The sequence below is a fragment of the Cnephaeus nilssonii genome (genome assembly GCF_951640355.1).
Source record: "Cnephaeus nilssonii genome assembly, chromosome: 14".
Taxonomy (NCBI): Eukaryota; Metazoa; Chordata; class Mammalia; order Chiroptera; family Vespertilionidae; genus Cnephaeus; species Cnephaeus nilssonii.
The window spans coordinates 6,201,197-6,219,904 of NC_137085.1; the positions used below are offsets into that span (position 1 = coordinate 6,201,197).

The window sequence follows — 18,708 nt, forward strand, 5'->3', positions numbered from 1 at the left end:
GGAGGCAGGGACAGCAAAGAGGGATGGAGCCCGACCTTTCTCCACACCCCGTCCTCAGGACCAGACCTCATCCATGGCACAGGGGCGGGGCCAGGGAATACTTTTACAAAAGTGATTCAACAATGTGGTCCGAGTTAGCCCTTAGATAATCTGGTCCTGTCCTGGGAGTGATTTAATAATAATAATAATAATAATAATAATAATAACAACAACAACAATTGCTAACTTTGTTGAGCACTTAACACAGTGCCAAGCAAGCACTATTCTCACTGAAGCCTTATGCCAACCTTATGAAGTAGGTAAGGTTATTATCCTACTTTACAGATGAGAAAACGGAGGCTCAAAGGTCATGTGACTTGTCTACGGTCATGCGGTTTATATGTGGTACAGCCAAGATTTGAACTCAGAAAATCTGACTTCAGAGCTCGTATGCTCCATAAATGGACACACATATTCATTAAAATTGCTAATAATTGTATCAAGAAGACTAACACCGCCGTAGCTGGTTTGGCTCAGTGGATAGAGCATCGGCCTGTGGACTCAAGGGTCCCTGGTTCGATTCCGGTCAAGGGCATGTACCTTGGTTGCAGGCACATCCCCAGTAGGGGGTGTGCAGGAGGCAGCTGATCGATGTTTCTCTCTCACCGATGTTTCTGACTCTATATCCCTCTCCTTTCCTCTCTGTAAAAAATCAATAAAATATATTTAAAAAAAATAAGACTAACACCGAATTAAAGCAGAAACTGAGATGCATAACTCCAGGCAAAATAATCTCTCAGCTTGCCTATAGGCATACTCTGTCTTGGCAGCCAATGCCTGACATAGTCCACACCTTAATGTACCATAGTTTTTATTTTTATTTTTTAAAATATATTTCATTGATTTTTTACAGAGAGGAAGGGAGAGGGATAGAGAGTTAGAAACATCGATGAGAGATAAACATTGTTCAGCTGCCTCCTGCACACCTCCTACTGGGGATGTGTCCATAATCAAGGTACATGCCCCTGACTGGAATCGAACCTGGGACCTCTCGATCCACAGGTCGACGCTCTATCCACTGAGCCAAACCGGTTAGGGCTACTATAGTTTTAAAAAAGTTAGAAATGGTAAGATCAGGGAAGGAACTTGACCCTCAAAGAGGTTTCTCCTACAAGTTACACCCTCACCCGATTAGCAAATCCTTGTGGCTAGTGGCCCAGGCAGCTTTGCCCACGGCTTCCTCTACCTCTGCAGCCGCCAACGCCACCACCATCTCTGGCTGGGCCTGCGGTGGCCTCTCAGCAGGACGCCTTATCCCCACTCTTGGCCCCTGTGCTCGCCTCTGCGCAGTGGCCAGAGGAGGCTCCGCCTCCGTAAAACATGCAGTTCTGCCCGGCTGGTGTGGCTCAGTGGTTGTGCTTCAACCTATGAACCAGGAGGTCACAGTTCGATTCCCGGTCAGGGCACATGCCCGGGTTGTGAGCTCGATTCCCAGTGTGGGATGTACAGGAGGCAGCCGATCAATGGTTCTCTCTCATCATTGATGTTTCTCTCTCCCTCCCCCGCTTCCTCTCTGAAATCAATAAAAATATATTTAAAAAACCAGGCCAGTTCTCTGCTTCAAACCTCCCAGAGGCTTCCCTTCACTCAGAGTCACACCCACAGTCCTGGGCAGCAGCCTGGTCCCCGCACCCTGGCCGCCCTGCCTGTTTACTCAGCTCGGGCGCCCGCCTCCTGCCTGTGCCTGGGCCAGGGTCTGAAATGCCCTCTCCCCTGATACCCTCATCGCCCACTCCCATATTTCATTTGGATCTCTGCTCAAGGTAACCTTTCCAGAGAGGGATTCCGGGGTGTCCTTCCTAGGATAGAGGCCATCCCCCACCCCTGTCCCATTGCCCTCTGCTGTTACCCCTACTTTGCTGTTATCTTCAGGACTCACAGACCTTCTGCTTGTTCCTGTTACCCTGCAGCTAGCAAGCAATCTCTGGGAGAAGAGGGGTGTTTTGTTCACTGCTGTGTCCCCAGTGCCCAGAACACCCCTTTGGTGGTCATGGGCCTGGAATCTGGGTGAAGGGAAAGTCCCCGTTGGCCTTAGTCCTCTGGGGGGACAGGGCTTCAGGTGAGGGTTCCCTGAATGGGCCACTGCCTGTGGAACCCCAGTGGATGACGGACTTAGGGTGGAAGAAGAGTGGGCCTCGCGACACCCTGGCCCGGAGAGAGGGGGTTTGAGCAGAAGACCTACCCTGATATACTGGAATTCTTCGACAGGGGACTCCGACAGGGGGGACAGCAGCGAGGGGCCGGGCACCCCTCTTAGCTTGTTGTGTTTCCTTGTGATCAGAAGCAGTTTGTTCCGGATGGCGACCACAACCCTCAGCTCTCTGCTGTGGTGAGTGTTAATGGCGTACAAGTGGCAGCCTGGGAAGAGAAGTCAATGATGCTGATCACGTGACCAGAGGTTGACCGCCCCCAGGCCTTGACAATCGGGACATTCCCAGGGCCCCCCGAAATTAGGCATAACCCAGTGAAATGGCTAAGAATGCTGCTGCCACCTGGCGAATGGAGACTTGGAATAAAAACTGGGTTGAGTTACAGGAAAATTAAGGACGTTAGATTCCCTTTATTGTAGAGTTTGTGGCCGCAGCCTCATATCACAACATGATGTGAATTAAAGTGAGGGTGATCAGAGCTCAGAAACCAAAGTCTAAACGGCTGAAAGCCTCTTTTCACAGGTTCGCTACCAGAGCTGGGCCCGCCCCCTAACCCGGTACACAGGCCTAGGACTCCCTCTGGTCCTCAACGGGTTTCCAGCGCTCAGGGTTCGCTAAGGGCGCCAGTGATGCTCTCTCTCTTTGTGATGTTTCTGAGTAAAAAGCAAACCAGTAAAATCAAATTCCTACTCATTTTAACTCTTAGGGAAACCTGGGCAGCCCGACCCGAAACCAGCCCCGCGGCGGCCACGCGTCACCTTTCGTTTTCTCCAGCTTGTTCTCCCGGCAGTCGCACCTGCTCCACGCGGCCTGCCTGCCCTCGATGCCCCTCTGCACAGCGCTCAGCCTGAAGACAAAGAGGCGGGCGTCTTTCCCTGGGGAGATGAAGCGGACGGAGGAGGAGATGCATGGAAAAGTGAGAAAGAACTGCAGGGGCAGGCTGTGTGGGGGAAGCCAGGGCTAGAGGGAGGGAGACCCCCCACTGCCTTTACCTATCAATGCACTTAAGGGTGCTCTGCCCCACCTTCTCTCCTTCACTGTCCCCTCTCCAGAGAACCAACGGGCCACCCACGAACCCTGAGCACCAGGAGCAGAGACAGCTGGTACGACCTATGCAGTCAGACCCGTGAGCCTCGGTGCTGGCCGCAGGGGGCTGCACACCCCCCTTCCTCCTGGAGACCAGCACCAGGAGGGGAGTATCACCGGAGGGGAGTCTCATCTGGAGGGAAGCACCACCCGCAGGGGAGCACCACCCGCCGGGGAGCACCACCCGCCGGGGAGCACCACCCGCAGGGGAGCACCACCCGCCGGGAAGCACCACCCGCCAGGAGCACACCTCTGTCTGCTCGGAGAATCAGGAGGTCCAGCGCCTCGAGCACATGCATCTGCTTCACCAGCAGGGTCCTGTCAAACACTGGCACTGCCGGGAGGTCACCTGGAAAAGGAAACCTGGTCACCAGCACGGCAACCCGAGGCGCTTGCCAGAACCCAGCGAACATGCCTGGGGCCGCTCTGGAGGCCAGTCCTCGCCGGGCTAGGCAGGAGGCCAGCTCCCAGCGCTTCCATCGGGCTGCACAGCAAGTTCAAGACTAGTCTCCTCTCAGGTCGGGGAGAGGGACTGACGTTCCTTCCCAGAGGCACTTAGACCTCCAGAGAGCCCGGGAACCAGACCCGCTTCCTCAGCGCCCGTCAGAGGAAAGGCGGCCTCGCTCAGTCCCAGCTTTCCCCGGGGTCATACACTTAGTGTATACAAAACTCAGCGTTCCTCTTAAGTAGTTTCTGATTTTTAGGTAATTTTTTGAAATTGTATTGTTTCTCAGGTTATTTTATATGTCTCAAGAAAGCAACATTAACATTTCCTTGTATTTAAAATAAATACAAGCAGCCTATTCCAAAATGCCCTCTCTCTATCAATAGTTTACCTATAAATTTTCAGTATTTCTCCATATAAGAATATGAAATGTCCTTTTTAGACAAAAACAAGAGAGAAATGATCAATTACATTGCGAGTACCAGGAAAAGGGAGTTTCCGTGCAAGAGCTCAGGAAGATGCCAGGCAAACGGGTGATTAAAGGCCTGTCATTGTGGGCAGGATTTGCTGTTAAGCTGACTTACTGGGATCTTACATTGCTGGCGATGCCTTTGCCCCTGGGGACTGTGAAGGACAGACACAGGCTGAAAGGACTAGGCTGGTCCATAAGCAAAGGGTCTGCTCTGGGCTTGACCTGGAGTCAGGCAGGCGACGGGGCCCGGGAGGGTGTGGACGTGGAGGCAGAGGTGGTAGCGCACTGCTCACCTGTACTTGTCAGACACTTAGACCTTCAGGTGCTCTGCGGTGGGTTAGGCTCGTCTGTCTACTTATAATTTAGGTGCGAGGGGCCCTGAGCCTCTGGCCTCTTCCAGAAACCTGATTGGGAGTCCATCCCTCCCTGGATGGTGGGAGAAGGGGCAGAGATTGTCATGCTCAGGATTAATGACCCCCTCACGGGGGAGGGACCTCCTGCTCCTGTGGGCCCGTGAGAGCTCCGATCCGTCAGACACAAGCCTGTGAAGCTTTTGCTAGAATCAGCTTGTCTCTAGTTCCTCATAAGGACGGGCCAATTAGGTCCCATGAGAGCCCAGGAAACCACTCTCCTTCCTCTTCTGCCCCGACAGGAATCGATTCCCAAGCTCTCTGTGCTTCTGCTCGGGCTGACTTGGTTTGTAAACATGGGATGGGCACTCTAGCACGCATCAGCACACGTGACTAAGGAGCTAGGATCACCTCATTTCCTGAACGGCGGCTACGCGACGCCGAGGGCTTCCTGCGTGACAGGCCCCAGTGCTAAGTGTCTCACAGGCCATTTCATTTAAATGTCCCCTGACGCTGATAGGGGGAACTGTACTCCTCCCACTTAACGGCTGAGGAGTCTGAGGCTCAGAGTTGGGGGGCTACACAGTGTCGCCCTATTTTAAATGTGAGATGCTAACAACGGTCATGGACGAAGTCTGTGCTCTCAGCCAGTGCTGGAGCCCACACGCAGCCCCAAGCCCACGGGCGGACGGTGCGGCCCGAGGAACAGCCCTGAAGGAGTTAGAAAGTGACAGACGCACGTCATCTCACGTTTAAAACAGGGCGGTACTGTGACGCTGCCCAACTCTGTACAGAGCGCCTCGGCGTTCATTCTCCGTCAACCTTTCCCAGTGGCTGGCCGGGCGGACACAGCGCACAGGAAGGGAGAGGAGGCAAGGGATGGGCAGGTGACTTGTAGATTCCATAACAATTCTGCTCTTCTTATCATCTCCTTCTGAAGAAAGCATCGTTCAGAGCTGGCTTTCCTATTACTGCAAAACCAAAACCCATGGTGACAGCATGTTCCATCAGTCTTTAGTCTCCCTTCAAAGTAGGTTTTACTACACTTAGAATACGAAGGATCTTCCTTTCCTCAGAATGACCTTGGGAAGAGCAGACTGTCAAGGGGTAAACCCGATGAGACGAAGCAGTGGCTAATGGGATAGCGTGAAACAGCCTAAACGGAAGGAGAGAGTCGCTCGTGGAAACATTTGTTTATGATGAAGCAGAGACAAGAGAAGGGTAAACAAAGAAACAGTAAGAGGATTATGGCTCACAGCACACAGGAGTACAGGAAGGCCACATTCTCTTCTCAGCAAAAGCTAACAGGGAAGCGAAGACTTTCCTGGCAAATCACAAAAGTCCTGACATCTGCCACCTCGTTAAAATCTGCGTCCATGAAGATGAACACGTCAGGAAGGGACTGGGCAATCTTGGTTTGGATTTGACATCGAAAAAAACAGAAGCAACTCAAAAGGAATTTTTCCTGTTTTTAGGCAAGACTTACAAATAGTCACTATGAAGCGTACTTTCTTTCCCACAAAGGCAAACAGGTAGAATTCAATCATAACGTTTCCCATAGTTATCTGCCCAGGACTATATATTTGGAAAGGAAATCTGTGTTAAGGAGAAGACAATCACATGGTGGAGTTTAATTTTAATACAATGTAGCTGGTTTAGGGCAAGACACTGGACTAGGAGCCACCTGCGGGCTCTAGTGCCACTCAGCAGCTGTGTGATCTTGGGCAAGTCACACCGTCTCTTTAGGCCTCAGTTTCCTCATCTATAAATCCAGAGACGACACTAAACCTCTAAGGTGTGTATGTGTTTTAAAAAAATAAAATCTTTTATTTGGTTGTACTTTTAGCAGAATCTATGGACTATGTTACCTTTTAGCAAGCTCACAAAGATACAGAAAAGGTAATAGCTGCTTTTAATAAGCTATTAAAAGCTACTCTGTGCCAGACCCTGCTTTAAGCACTTAACATCTGTAACAATAGAATCTCCACAGTTTCCTCATTGTAGTTATGATCATCATCCCCATTTTGTTCATTTCATAATTTTTCATGATCATAAACGACTTTTCGGCCACTTAAAAAAATTGCCTCCACTTTAGAAAGGCCTGAAGCTCAGCGAGGTCACATTTTCTCAAATCACAAAGATTTTCTAACTGTCTTGTAATTTCTAAAATTAAATATCAAATTTAAATTATGAATTTTAAATTATCTGCCTTTTGTGGGAGAAGGGGCAGAGACTGTCTTTAGTAAATGAGCTACATATACAATTACATGTGTACATCCATTAAAAAATTATGTGATGGGCATGAAATGAAAACATATGTGAAAAATAACAGAGGAAGTCAGAAGTAAGTCCCTTATGAAGCCTGGCCCACCTGTCCTGTCTTCACCGAGGCACCTAGCACAGATGCTGGGTCAGGGTCTGAGGAGGGAGGGAGTAAAGGTCATGGCCAAGGGTGGGAAGATGCTGCAGTTTTCGGCCACTGCATCACTCTCACAGCGTGGCTTCCCAGGTTCTCATGAAATGTCACTATGGTAACCGGAGCCCTGCTCTCCTGCAGAGTAGAGGGTGTGCCCTGGGAAGATGCTATCTTTCTGCCTGTGGCTCTCTCAAGCCGGGGAGACACTGGTGACCATTGTTTGGCCCCTTTAACATTCATTTGGAGTCTGGAAACCCCACAGGGCCCTCCTGCAGGAAGGCACCACAGGGTCCCGGAGTCTAAACTAAACCCCCGCCTGAAGTTGAACTCCCTCTACAGCCTCCTCTCCAAGGACACGTCGGATTGGTGGCTGCTCTGTAGAGACAGGGAGCTGACCCCAGGCAGGCTGGCCTGGAAGCTTGATTTTATATTGAATTGAAATCTGTCTTCCTGTTAAAACCCTTTTGTTTCTATATTCATCAGAAATGGATTATCTACGCTTCTTATTGTTGGTTTTGGACACCAAGTACTTTCTGCATTAGAAACCTTAAAAAACAGGAGACCTTTGGGAGAGAAAGAGCAACTCCCTGAGGGAGTGGCTCTCAATCAGGCGTCCTTGTCGATTGATTTAAGGTGGACGTTGGAATCGTGGTAAGTATTGGCTGAAAAGGAGATTCTTTTTGCAGGTCATTCGATACCCACAGACCACTCAGCGACGCGGGCAGGGGATGGACCTGTCACGTGGGCTCACCCTCCGGCTTGCTGGCTCAGAAAACAGTCCCTCTGCTTGTCCTGGGAACCAGGGGTTCATCTCGTAAGGAAATGAAACTTTGCCAACTCTTTGCTGGGGACACGTTTGCTTAAAGGGAGTTGGCTGGCGGTCATGCATTTCAGAAGCACACGTCACACAACGACATTGGAAGGAGGGCTACTCACTAACCATCCACTAGCAGGACGCCTGCGTCGGTGGAGACCAGCAAGGCCTGGCCCCAGGGGTCCGCGCACACGGCTTCGTGGGGGAAGTCACTGCAGAAGCACTGGGGCTCCCAGGGCTGCGAGGGGACACAAGCATCCAATGTCAGTGCACCAGGAAGAACCAGGCCGGCCCCCCGGGGACCGCGCAGTCCACCGCCTGAACCAGTGACACCGGGCCCTCCACCTACGGGCTCAGTTCCCGTTCTTAAAGGAGTCTCCTTTCTTTTCTTTTCTTTTCTTTAAAAATATGTATTTTTATTGATTTCAGAGAGGAAGGGAGAGGGACAGAGAGATAGAAACATCAATGATGAGAATCATTGATTGGCTGCCTCCTGCACACCCTCCCCCCATGTGCCCTGGGGGAGTTGAACTGTGATCTCCTGGTTCATAGATCAACTCTCAACCACTGAGCCATGCCAGCAGGGCTTAAGGAGTCTCCTTTCAAATACATATGCAACAGGAACAGAGTGACAGCACGTGTCTCTGACACCATCACCTGTCTTGAGTCCTACGTAACTCTCTCAAACAGGTTAGATTCCTGTGTTGCTGATTTAGTAAAATTATTATAACATACAGAATGTGAGAAGTCGGCAGTGTCTTAACAGGAAAATGCTATTGACCCATTCAAGGCCACACAGTCTTAAAGAAAACAGGAACACATTAGTAGGAATTTGGCCAGTGCTGCCGACGAAACTTACTCATGTCCCCCGCACGTGATATTCATACCACGTGACTCTCGGCATTAGTTTCAATTTCATTTCAGGCTCAAAGAGTGGGCCCTCCCTCCCGCTGCGTCCGACCGGCATGTGGATGCCTGGCCTCAGTGGTGGGGTCTCAGTCCCACAAGAATTGTGGGCATTTCTATCAGAACTGTTAACATTTCTCCAAAGCACCTGGCTTAGCCTCAAAGGAGAAAGAGGATTTGGGAGAGTCTCAGGGATGAGTTGACGTCTTACCTCTCCACTCTCAGACATCCCACCTGGCTGTGCATGGGCCGTGTGCACATGAGGGTGTTTGTGTGCACCCACTGGACACAGGTGCACCCACTCAAAGCAGAAGTGATGGCTCTGAGGTCACCTTCAAGGGTGCCATTTGCCAATTCTCTGTGTATTATGGCTCTCTTAGAAAAGTATACTCTCCCTTTAAGGACCACATGCCTCCAAATGAACATTCTGATTGCTAAGAGAAGGCCCGGACTGTTCTGAAAAGTTGTGCAAAGACTGAAGACATTTTATAACCTGAAAAAGGGCTACTCGAGAGCAGGTCAGTCACTGGAATGGCATTTTCCTACGACGTTTCTGGAAGTTCTGGGTTAGTGACTTACAGCAGGAGAACATGACAAAGCAAGCAAATATCAAGGCCACGTGAGAGACAGATGGGGACATCAGAGCACGAAGTGACACTGAGGTGGAAACCAAGGCCAAGAACATGTCTTCTCTCAGCTGAGGACTCAATTGAGAACACCCGTGCAGAACAGGGTTCCTGACCCAGAAGATACAAGGGCCTCGGACCCAGGGAGGGCGCGAGGTGTGTGGAACCCTGAGCCTGCACGCACAGCGCCGTGTAGATACACCGTCTGTACACTGTGATGGGCGTGTGTGTGCTCATCCACTGCTTTCATGAGTTCTCAAAGGGGCGGGACTCCACGACGTCGGGGCATCATGGATGAGGTGTCGCAGACACAGAGGCTCTGGTCTGAGGGCGGGTGGCCTTTGCCATTTCTCTGGACTCCCCTCTGCCTCGAGGGTGAGCACAGGCTGAATGTGGCCCCAGCCTTCCTGCCTCCGCACAGGACTGACCTCGCTCCCTCTAAGAGCTCAGGGAACCACGGATGCCTGGAGGTTGGGAAAGCCCATTTCCTGGAGAGAGAACACTCTTGGGGCCGCATGTGGGTCTCTGGCCTCTGTGGGGCCAGCTGGACAGGAGCCCAGGCGGACCTGAGGGCAGGGCTGCCGATGGCCTGGGTCCCCCTGGGGGCTCGGAGCTGCCCGAGAGATGGAAGTCGCGCTTTGCTGGTCACTGGTGAACACGTTACCACTGCACCAGCTCTTATCCTGCCTCACAAACCTCCTTCTAAGAACCTGAGCAACTTCACGGAGGATGAGGACATTCAGAGATGAACCTGAAAGTATCATCAACTCACCTCTTTCTTACAGATCCCTGAGGCCACCAAGCCGGACGGGGCGTCCACTCTCACAATGGATTTCAGCTTTAGTGCCTTGTGGAACAGAGAGCTCTTTTAATGTTTGTTACCAGGCAGTAAAGACAGCAGGGTCAGCAATTAGGATTTGAAAATTTAAAAAACATAAAACAGGAGCAATTTCAGATGGCAGCCCAGGTTCCCGCACTGCCCTCGCGTTGCAGATAAGGAAGCAGCCTGATATAGTGAAGCCTAATGACAGTGTCCCAACCCAAGGACCCAAATGCAGCCTATCATCTCCACCAATCAATAATCAATAGTGATTTCCAAACCGCGAGGACCAAAAACAACTCCGGCCTCCTGAAACCTGGTGAGCCGGCGTCTCTGAGGGTAGAGCTGAGATCTTTAACCAAAGCCACTGCACCTGTCTGGGAAACGGGGCCCTTGGCCTCTCAGCTCTCTGCTTTGGGTGAGAACCTTAGCAGCGGGCAGCGGGCCTCCTCCTCCTGCTGTGACATGGGGTCAGCAAAGCGCTGCCACCTCCCAGAACTGAGAAATACTGACGTCGGTGGGAGCAAGGCCAAGGGGGGATTTCCTCCAGGATCTGGAACGAGGTGAGGACCGAGGGCCACCTACTGGGCGGCTGCTTCCGAGCAGTCGGGGGGGGGGGGGGGGCAGGGGGAGGGAACTCTGTGAGGACACTGCCACCCTGCTCACCCCAGCCAGGGAGGGGTTCAGGGTGCTTTTCCCAAATTGTCTGCCCACTCTTCAGAAAGCTCTGGGGAGGCCAGCAAAGGGGACGCGCTCCCTTGACCAGAGGGGCCCTGCTGGGCCCTGTAGCCTCTCTCTTCCCTCTGCAGTGTTTCCTCTGCACAGCGCCCTGCTCTCACTCACGCCGGGCCCGCACAGAGCCGGGCCCGCACAGAGCCGGGCCCCACAGAGCCACGCCCGCACAGAGCCGGGCCCCCACAGAGCCGGGCCACACAGAGCCACGGCCCCACAGAGCCATGCCCGCACAGAGCCGGGCCCGCACAGAGCCGGGCCCGCACAGAGCCAGGCCCCACAGAGCCACGCCCGCACAGAGCCGGGCCCCCACAGAGCCGGGCCACACAGAGCCACACCCCACAGAGCCACGCCCGCACAGAGCCACACCCCACAGAGCCACGCCCGCACAGAGCCACGCCCCACAGAGCCAGGCCCGCACAGAGCCGGGCCCGCACAGAGCCAGGCCCCCACAGAGCCGGGCCCCCACAGAGCCGGGCCACACAGAGCCACGGCCCCACAGAGCCACGCCCGCACAGAGCCGGGCCCCACAGAGCCACGGCCCGCACAGAGCCACGGCCCCACAGAGCCGGGCCCCACAGAGCCGGGCCCCACAGAGCCACGCCCGCACAGAGCTGGGCCCCCACAGAGCCGGGCCCCCACAGAGCCGGGCCCGCACAGAGCCGGGCCCGCACAGAGCCACGGCCCCACAGAGCCACGCCTGCACAGAGCCGGGCCCGCACAGAGCAACGCCCCACAGAGCAACGCCCCACAGAGCCAGGCCCCCACAGAGCCACGCCTGCAGGCTTCACAACAATCTCCCTCAGGGCTTCCAGGCCCCCTCAGAGAAAGCACAGGCTCCGCAGGGGTGTGCAAACTAACATTCTTTGCAGGTCGGATGGGATCACAGCTGCACATCCTCTGAAAGAGGTGTCGGAACGCGACCCACCTGCCCTATTCTCACAAACTCCGCCTGGCGGGCCTCCTCTTTCTTCCGCGCGGACTTGGGCGACTCTGGTAAGACGTCACTGAAAGATCGTCTGTTCAGCATGTTCTGAAAGGGAGATACACGTTAAAGTTCCACAGAGCATTTGGGGAGCCCCAGGTGTGGCAGGGTCTGTGCTGGATGCCAGGGATGGAAGAGCCGGCAGGTGGAGAGCCAGCAGGTGAAGGCTGAGGGCAAGGGCTGTGAACGCGAGCCAACCAGCAGCTCCAGAAAAACCTTCCAAGCACCCAGGCTCTCTCCACATCCCCGCTCCCTGCCCACCAGCACGATGGCCCTGGTCATGTGAGTAATGCCACCAAGCCAGCCACCCCCCAAAAGCACCTCCAACGCTCCAGGGGCTGCTGTTCGACCTGGCACGCCTGCCCCAGCCTGCACCTCGATTCCCACGGCCCTGGCTTTGTGAAACCATGCTCCCGTGTGGGGACAGTCACCATCCTCCTTGTCGTGGGAACAACGAGAGGACGCCAGCCACGGGCCACGGAGCCACAGGCTGTCCTGACAGCAGGATCCAGGCGAGTCCTCTGCGCGTCTCCCAGGACTCATCGCGGGGCTGGGTTTCCAGCTCAGACCCCGCGAAGGAAAGGACCCGGGTTACCTTGTGCAAGTCAGGCGTCAGGTCCTGGTGCAGAGACCGAATCAACATGTCCAGAGTGCGTCGGCGCTTCTGGGCAAAGGTCGGGGTTTCCAAAGTGGCTTTTTCCCCGTTAATCACTGAAATAAACCAAGTTATAAAGGGCACTACGAATGCGAACGTGCTATCGAGGAACGTCCTTCTCAGGGACACGCCTCACAGTGACACCACCCACTTTCCGAATACGGTACGACCACGAGTAACTCCCTCACAAAGCCCGCTTTCTTTATGCAAACCTACATCCCTGGGCTGCAAGCTTCGAGCAGCGGGTGTATGTAATCACCTGAAGACCTACACACCCAGCCTGCCCCATCCGCCTTTCCACCCATCCACCCACCCATTCACCCACCCCTCCATCCACCCATCCACCCACCCATTCTTCCATCCCACCCATCCATCCATCCATCCCTCCATCTACCCATTCACCCACCCCTCCATCTACCCATCCACCCACCCCTCCATCTACCCATCCACCCACCCCTCCATCCACCCATCCACCCACCCCTCCATCCACCCATCCTTCCATCCCACCCATCTACCCATCCCTCCATCTACCCATCCACCCACTCATCCAACAGGATGCCATTCCATGGGATTAAAGATTTATATTTGCTACCTTTTGTTAGAAAAAAAAATAACAGTTGACTTAGCCTAATGGAAGTTTCTTCTGGGAAAAGAAAGCTAGTGGTTTAGTGGACTAGACACTGAAGTTACTACAGGGGCTGCCCAGCCATGCGTCAGGGCACAGGACAGAGCATGATGGGGGTGAGGAGTCTGCGGTGAAGACAGCGGTGGGTCTGAACGCCAGCGGCGCTGCTATGTACATTCTCAGCAAACGGTGTCGCTGTGTGGGGCCTCAGTTTTCTACCTTGTAAAGTGGGTATAACTATTTCCTCGTAAGGGTTGTTGTACATTTTTAAATGACATAATACATATAGAGAGTTAGCACAATGCTGGCACATCAAACTGAACGAGTGAGCTATTATTAACAGTTCTCTTTCTCAGACGGAGGGCGAAGGCAGGATGGCGCTCACAGGCCGGACAGCGAACGCCCTGCCACAGGCTGTTCCTGGGTAAGGCCTGTATGCTGGGAACAGCGGGTTCGCTGTTGGCAAGACATCGCTTAAGGAATTTAAACTATGAACGTCTTGCATTTCCTCTCATTCTGTGACTGGGAATTGTTTTTGTTTGACACTATTTTTTCCTTAGTATCCCAGAAATATCCATCTTAAATGACTTGTTTTAGCTGAATAAGGAGAAAAGTTCCAATTTTTTTTTTGCTGAAATGCCACTTCCTGTTATCTAGAGTTTTCCACCTGGCGCCCTCCCTCCCTCCCTCCCTCCCAATAAATCCACGTCCGGATTCAGAGTCGTCTGATCGTTGGCTTCTACCGTTTCTCTCAGTCCACCAACCCCTCTGTCCTCCTGGCTCCCTCCTCTGTGACTTCAACACCCCTTTTCATAATCTCAGGCCTGTGTTCTTCCACTGGGTCCCCTCTGCAAATCTTCAACTGACCCTTCATGACCTCCCACCCCAAGCTTCTGAGGGGCTGAAGAAGTCTCCCTGCTGACTGGCTCCATTTAAAAACATATATATATGTATGTATGTATATATGTTTTATTGATTTCAGACAGGAAGGGAGAGGGAGAGAGAGATAGAAACATTGATGGGCTGCCTCCTGCACTCCCCCTACTGGGGATCGAGCCCACATGTGCCCTGACGGAATCAAACCAGCAACCTCTTGGTTCATGGCTCGACACAACCACTGAGCCACACTGGCCAGGCGACTGGCTCCATTTAAAGCCGAGGGTAACCTGAGTCCTATGCTGCTGAGTGATCTCTAACCCCTGGTGAAAGGACTACCAGCCTGTGTGGTTCCCTCCCTGAGCCCGCACTCCACAAACACGGCTCACCCCCCGCACCCCAGGTCTCAAGACCCTTCCTCGCAGGTGAGGGGACAGAGGGCAGGAACACAGGAGGACACCGGGGAAGCCGCACACACCTCAGGAAACGGAAGACGCTTCGCATGAGGACGTGGCACGGAATCAGTGCCCGAGCAACACACTTTCCTACACAGCCTCCCGGAGAATCTGGAGAAATGTATTCTGACACAGAACAAGTTGCAAAAAACATTTCAAAACAGCACTTACGTTTCACCAGCAAGAAGTCCCTGAACTCCTGGTGGTCCGTGAACACGGGCGGGGACGGCAGGGGCGGGCCGAAGAGCGGCACGCTTTCTTCCGAGAAGATTTTCAGCCTGTGGAGGGAGGCCGCAGGGTTACCTGCCTCTTCCTCAGAGACCACGGCATCCGGACCGTAAATGTGCCCAGCTGCCCACGTGATGGGCAGGGACATTCACGCCCCAGAAGGTGCTCCTGTGGCTGCCAGCGCCGGGCACTGTGCTTTCGGGCAGAGGCCAGCTCTCCCTGTGTCCCTCGTGGCCCGGCCCAGCAGTCACAGCAAAGGCCGCCATGGGCACCCACGGGCACTCCCATACCAGGGAGACACTTGGTATTTGAACACACGTCATCAGTGGATTCTCACCAACTTGCCAAGGTGGTATCATTACCTCATTCTGTCATCACCCAAGGCTTAAAGACAACAGATGCTTTTTTTCAAAGCCTCCACGCTACTAAGTGACAGTGGGGATTCCAACCCAAATCTATTTGGCCCAAAGTTCATGCCCTTTTTACAACATCATGATGCCCTTCACAGAGGAGTGTTTCAGACCAGAAGGACAAGCAGGCAGGATACAGCCTCGGAAAGGGGGTGCTCTGGTCAGGATCAGATACATCCCCCTGTGCCCACTGCAGAGGGCCATAAAGCCCCAAAGCACCCGGGCCCTCGGTCTCCTGAACGGAGCAACGTCACATGGAACACGTTTTCCCCAAAGAGAGGGTGGCCTTGAAGAAAGTTCTCTACGGCGAGGCCACATCAACTCAATCGAGAAACATCTATATCAAGAGTCTCACCACATGAACACAAATTAGCCAGAAAACGTGAGAATCAGAACCAGGGAGTGATGACAAAGTCGGTACCTACCTGTAACTGTCGTTGTGTGGATCATACCTCACTAAGGCAAAAATATCTGTGGCGATGGTTAAGGAGATTAATCAACAGCCCGATGCTCGCAGTCCAAGGCTTGTGCTTTGAAAATCCCTCTGGGGAGTCATCCCAGACCCGCACTTTGTGGACAGGGCACCTGTCGCCCTTCGGAGGACTTCTTTGAAGGAGACCACCCAGGAAGACGTAGTTCAACCTGAGTGTTCATCCTTTGGGGAAAGAGCTAAACCTCCAAATGTGTCAGGAGAGCAATATGAATAAAGCTGCTAAGCCAGGAAGACGCCAGCAAAGCAAAAAGAGCAACGCTGTTGCCTGGAATGCAAAGATCCCGACAGGAAACTAGTCATAGATTTCATCTGACACATTTTGAAGAGAAAAGCAATTCCCCGCTCTCCTTCTGGCTTTGGTAGAATAAACAAACCAAAAACAAACCCATGTGGCTGGTGGCAGCCTCTGGGAGCCTCTACTTGGCTTGTGCTGGGCACGCTGAGCTGAAATAGAACCACCCCTCCAGGCAGCTTCCTCCCCCTAACCCTAACCACCCCCTCACGGCCCCCTATCGCCCCGGCTTTCCTTAGCTCGGGCCACAAAGCCATCAGTTCCTCAAAGTGCTTCCCCATCTAGCCTCAGAGGAAGGAATCTGCACCCACCTTCCAGACACAAATGCCCCCAAGCAAAACGTGTAACTAAACGCAATTCTAAAAAGAATGAGCACCCCTCCGTCACCTACAGAGCCACCCCTCCCGTCCCGCCCTGGGCTGGAGAAGCTGTCCTACAGGGGCCCCGCAGGCGCGGGGCTGGGTCCTGCACCCCAGCAAGCACAGCGCCGTCCCAGCACCAGCCCTGCCCGTGGGAACAAACCCCAGGGACGTGCAGGTGCACGCGTTTTCTCCCGGCCCTCACGGAGGAAATTGGGCAATTTTCAACTTTATTTATAAACTTCCCTGCTATACTGTTAGGTGACACGGAACAAGTCAGTGTGCAGAGCAACCTACTTCCGATACAATCAGTCACTGGGGTCCTGTCCCCCAGCATTCTTACCGGAGTCTCCCCAAATGCCCATCAGTTGCCTTTTAGTAATTATGTATGACTCACAAAGGTCCCATCTTTGGGTCTCACTGGCATGGTCTGTGACTGCGCCTGTCTGCCTGAGTCGAGCTCGGACAGGACAGAGAACTGCAGCAGGCCTGTGCTGGCAACATGAGCTACACAGAAACGAGAGGAAGCAAATAAAAATGTGATGAATTCTATCATTTCTTAAATTTTAAGAGATGACAATACAGCAGCTATTATGAGGGCTTAGAATCAACAAAGAAATAGTATTTTGGCTTTTTATCCTCACTTGCAAGTTTTTATACCCAAAGCAAATTTCTCAGAGGATTCACAAGAATTCTTCTAATTTAGTTCTTATCGATGGATGGTAGGACGTTTCCCTCATTTCAGAGCCTATCTGAGGGAAGGGAAGAGATTTCAGAAGTCAAGGATTGTCTGAGAATTAATCCATCAATGACTCCAAGGGATGGAGAGAGAAGAGAGAACGATGCTGAGGGAAAACCCCAAATGGCAGGTATAAGAATCTATCAACACAAATCAATTATAACATGCAAGTCAATGATAACTCTTGGTGAGAGGGCCATTTCCGTCCCGTGAGGCTGAGTGATAGCCCACCGAACCAGAGCAGTCACAAGGTCCAGGATACGTGTAAAATGGGAGCGGATCATGGAAGGCTTAAAGGCAGGACAGGGCTCCTCTCCTTCCTGGAACACAATGGTGACGATGTCGTTCCCGATGTGGCGCTTCCTTTCCACCTGGATGTGAGCATAAATAATGTCACCGAGGAAGTCGCTCGGACCTAGCCCAGAGCTGAAAGAGCAGCACAGTGTGACAGCCACACGATCACAGAGCCCAAGCCTCGGCCGGCTTTCACTCCTTGGCTCCCAGGTTTTACCAGCCAGCTCCCGGCTCTGCTGTCCCTGCTGTCCGTCTCCATCTCGCCCCTCACAATTCAGGCCCCATGTCCTTGTCCGGCCCCTGCAGAAGCCTCCTATCCAGCCTCCTTGCCTACACGCTCTCCCATTTTACTTTTCTGATCGTGTTCACCTTCATTCATCATTGCCTTAGCCTGGTATCCAAAGCCCCCAAACAAGAGGCATTGCATCCGAATTCCCTGGGGATGGGGCTCAGCGTGTGGATTTTTAGAAATGCGTAGTTCTGACGCAGATACTTGGTTAAAACAAGACCCTACCTAATCTGACACCAGCTGACCTTTCCAAAATTATCTTCTAGACTGTAGTCAGTGGTCTTTTTTCTATAAAGGGCCAGACAAGAAATATTTTCAGTCTTATAGGTCATATTAGTGGCACAGTGCACAAAATTCATGCACATTAAAAGGGAATTAATTAGAGGAAATATTTTAAAATTGCTATTTGCCCTTTCTCTATAATAGAAGTGTCAGAGATGAAAGAAAATTAGTAAGATGTATATGAAAATCTTCCTCCTGTCAGAGTCTGGGGTGCGCCGTGGGACCCAGAGTCAAGTCCCTGCCCACCCATGTGCGCCTCAAAATCGTGTGAGACCCATACCCGGCCGGCCACACCCTCATTGGGAGAGATCCAGACCTGTCCAGCCCCACCCCCATCAAGCCCTGCTGAGTGGGGGATGCAGGCTCAGGTCCCCTGTCAAGCCTCACTGGGAAGGGGGTGCAGCCTGAAGTCCTCTGGTGCATGCCGGGTGGGGGGCGCCCCTTGAGGTCCCCGTCAAGCCCCGCCGGGCGGGAGGCATGGCATGAGGTCCCCAGTCAACCCCCGCTGGGCAGGGGGCGCAGCCTCAAGTCCCTGCTGATCGCTCGTTACGGGAACCCCGCCTCCGCTGTGGGCACAGCAATCTTGTGACAGCATGAGGGTTAATTTGCATACTACCTCTTCATTATATAGGATTATCTTTTTGCAAACACTCATCAGCCGTTACTCAGAATGTACTTATTTCAAGTCCTGGACAAGACACAAGGCCCACTGAGAGGAGTCACAGGGGAAAGGTAGCGTAAATGCAAAACAGCCTTTTAGGAGTCACAAACCACTCACACACATGCAGATACACACACTCACACATGCAGATACACATATACACACACAGATACACAATCCACACATGAAGATACACACATGCTCACACG

General features: G+C 52.9%; 1 protein-coding gene across 3 annotated transcripts in view; it reads right to left on the bottom strand.

Moving 5' to 3' along the window:
- Positions 1 to 18,708, bottom strand: part of GARNL3 (GTPase activating Rap/RanGAP domain like 3) — a 102,973-nt gene that overhangs the window by 11,793 nt on the left and 72,472 nt on the right. For all 3 annotated transcript variants that reach the window (XM_079790132.1, XM_079790131.1, XM_079790133.1), the window contains 10 exons: positions 17,236 to 17,344; positions 15,516 to 15,561; positions 14,624 to 14,730; positions 12,437 to 12,552; positions 11,785 to 11,889; positions 10,077 to 10,151; positions 7,899 to 8,010; positions 3,526 to 3,624; positions 2,948 to 3,064; positions 2,222 to 2,397 (listed from right to left, as the gene is read on the bottom strand). In XM_079790132.1, the coding sequence (XP_079646258.1) occupies positions 2,222 to 2,397; positions 2,948 to 3,064; positions 3,526 to 3,624; positions 7,899 to 8,010; positions 10,077 to 10,151; positions 11,785 to 11,889; positions 12,437 to 12,552; positions 14,624 to 14,730; positions 15,516 to 15,561; positions 17,236 to 17,344 (1,062 nt within the window). The remainder of the gene's footprint in view (positions 1 to 2,221; positions 2,398 to 2,947; positions 3,065 to 3,525; positions 3,625 to 7,898; positions 8,011 to 10,076; positions 10,152 to 11,784; positions 11,890 to 12,436; positions 12,553 to 14,623; positions 14,731 to 15,515; positions 15,562 to 17,235; positions 17,345 to 18,708) is intronic.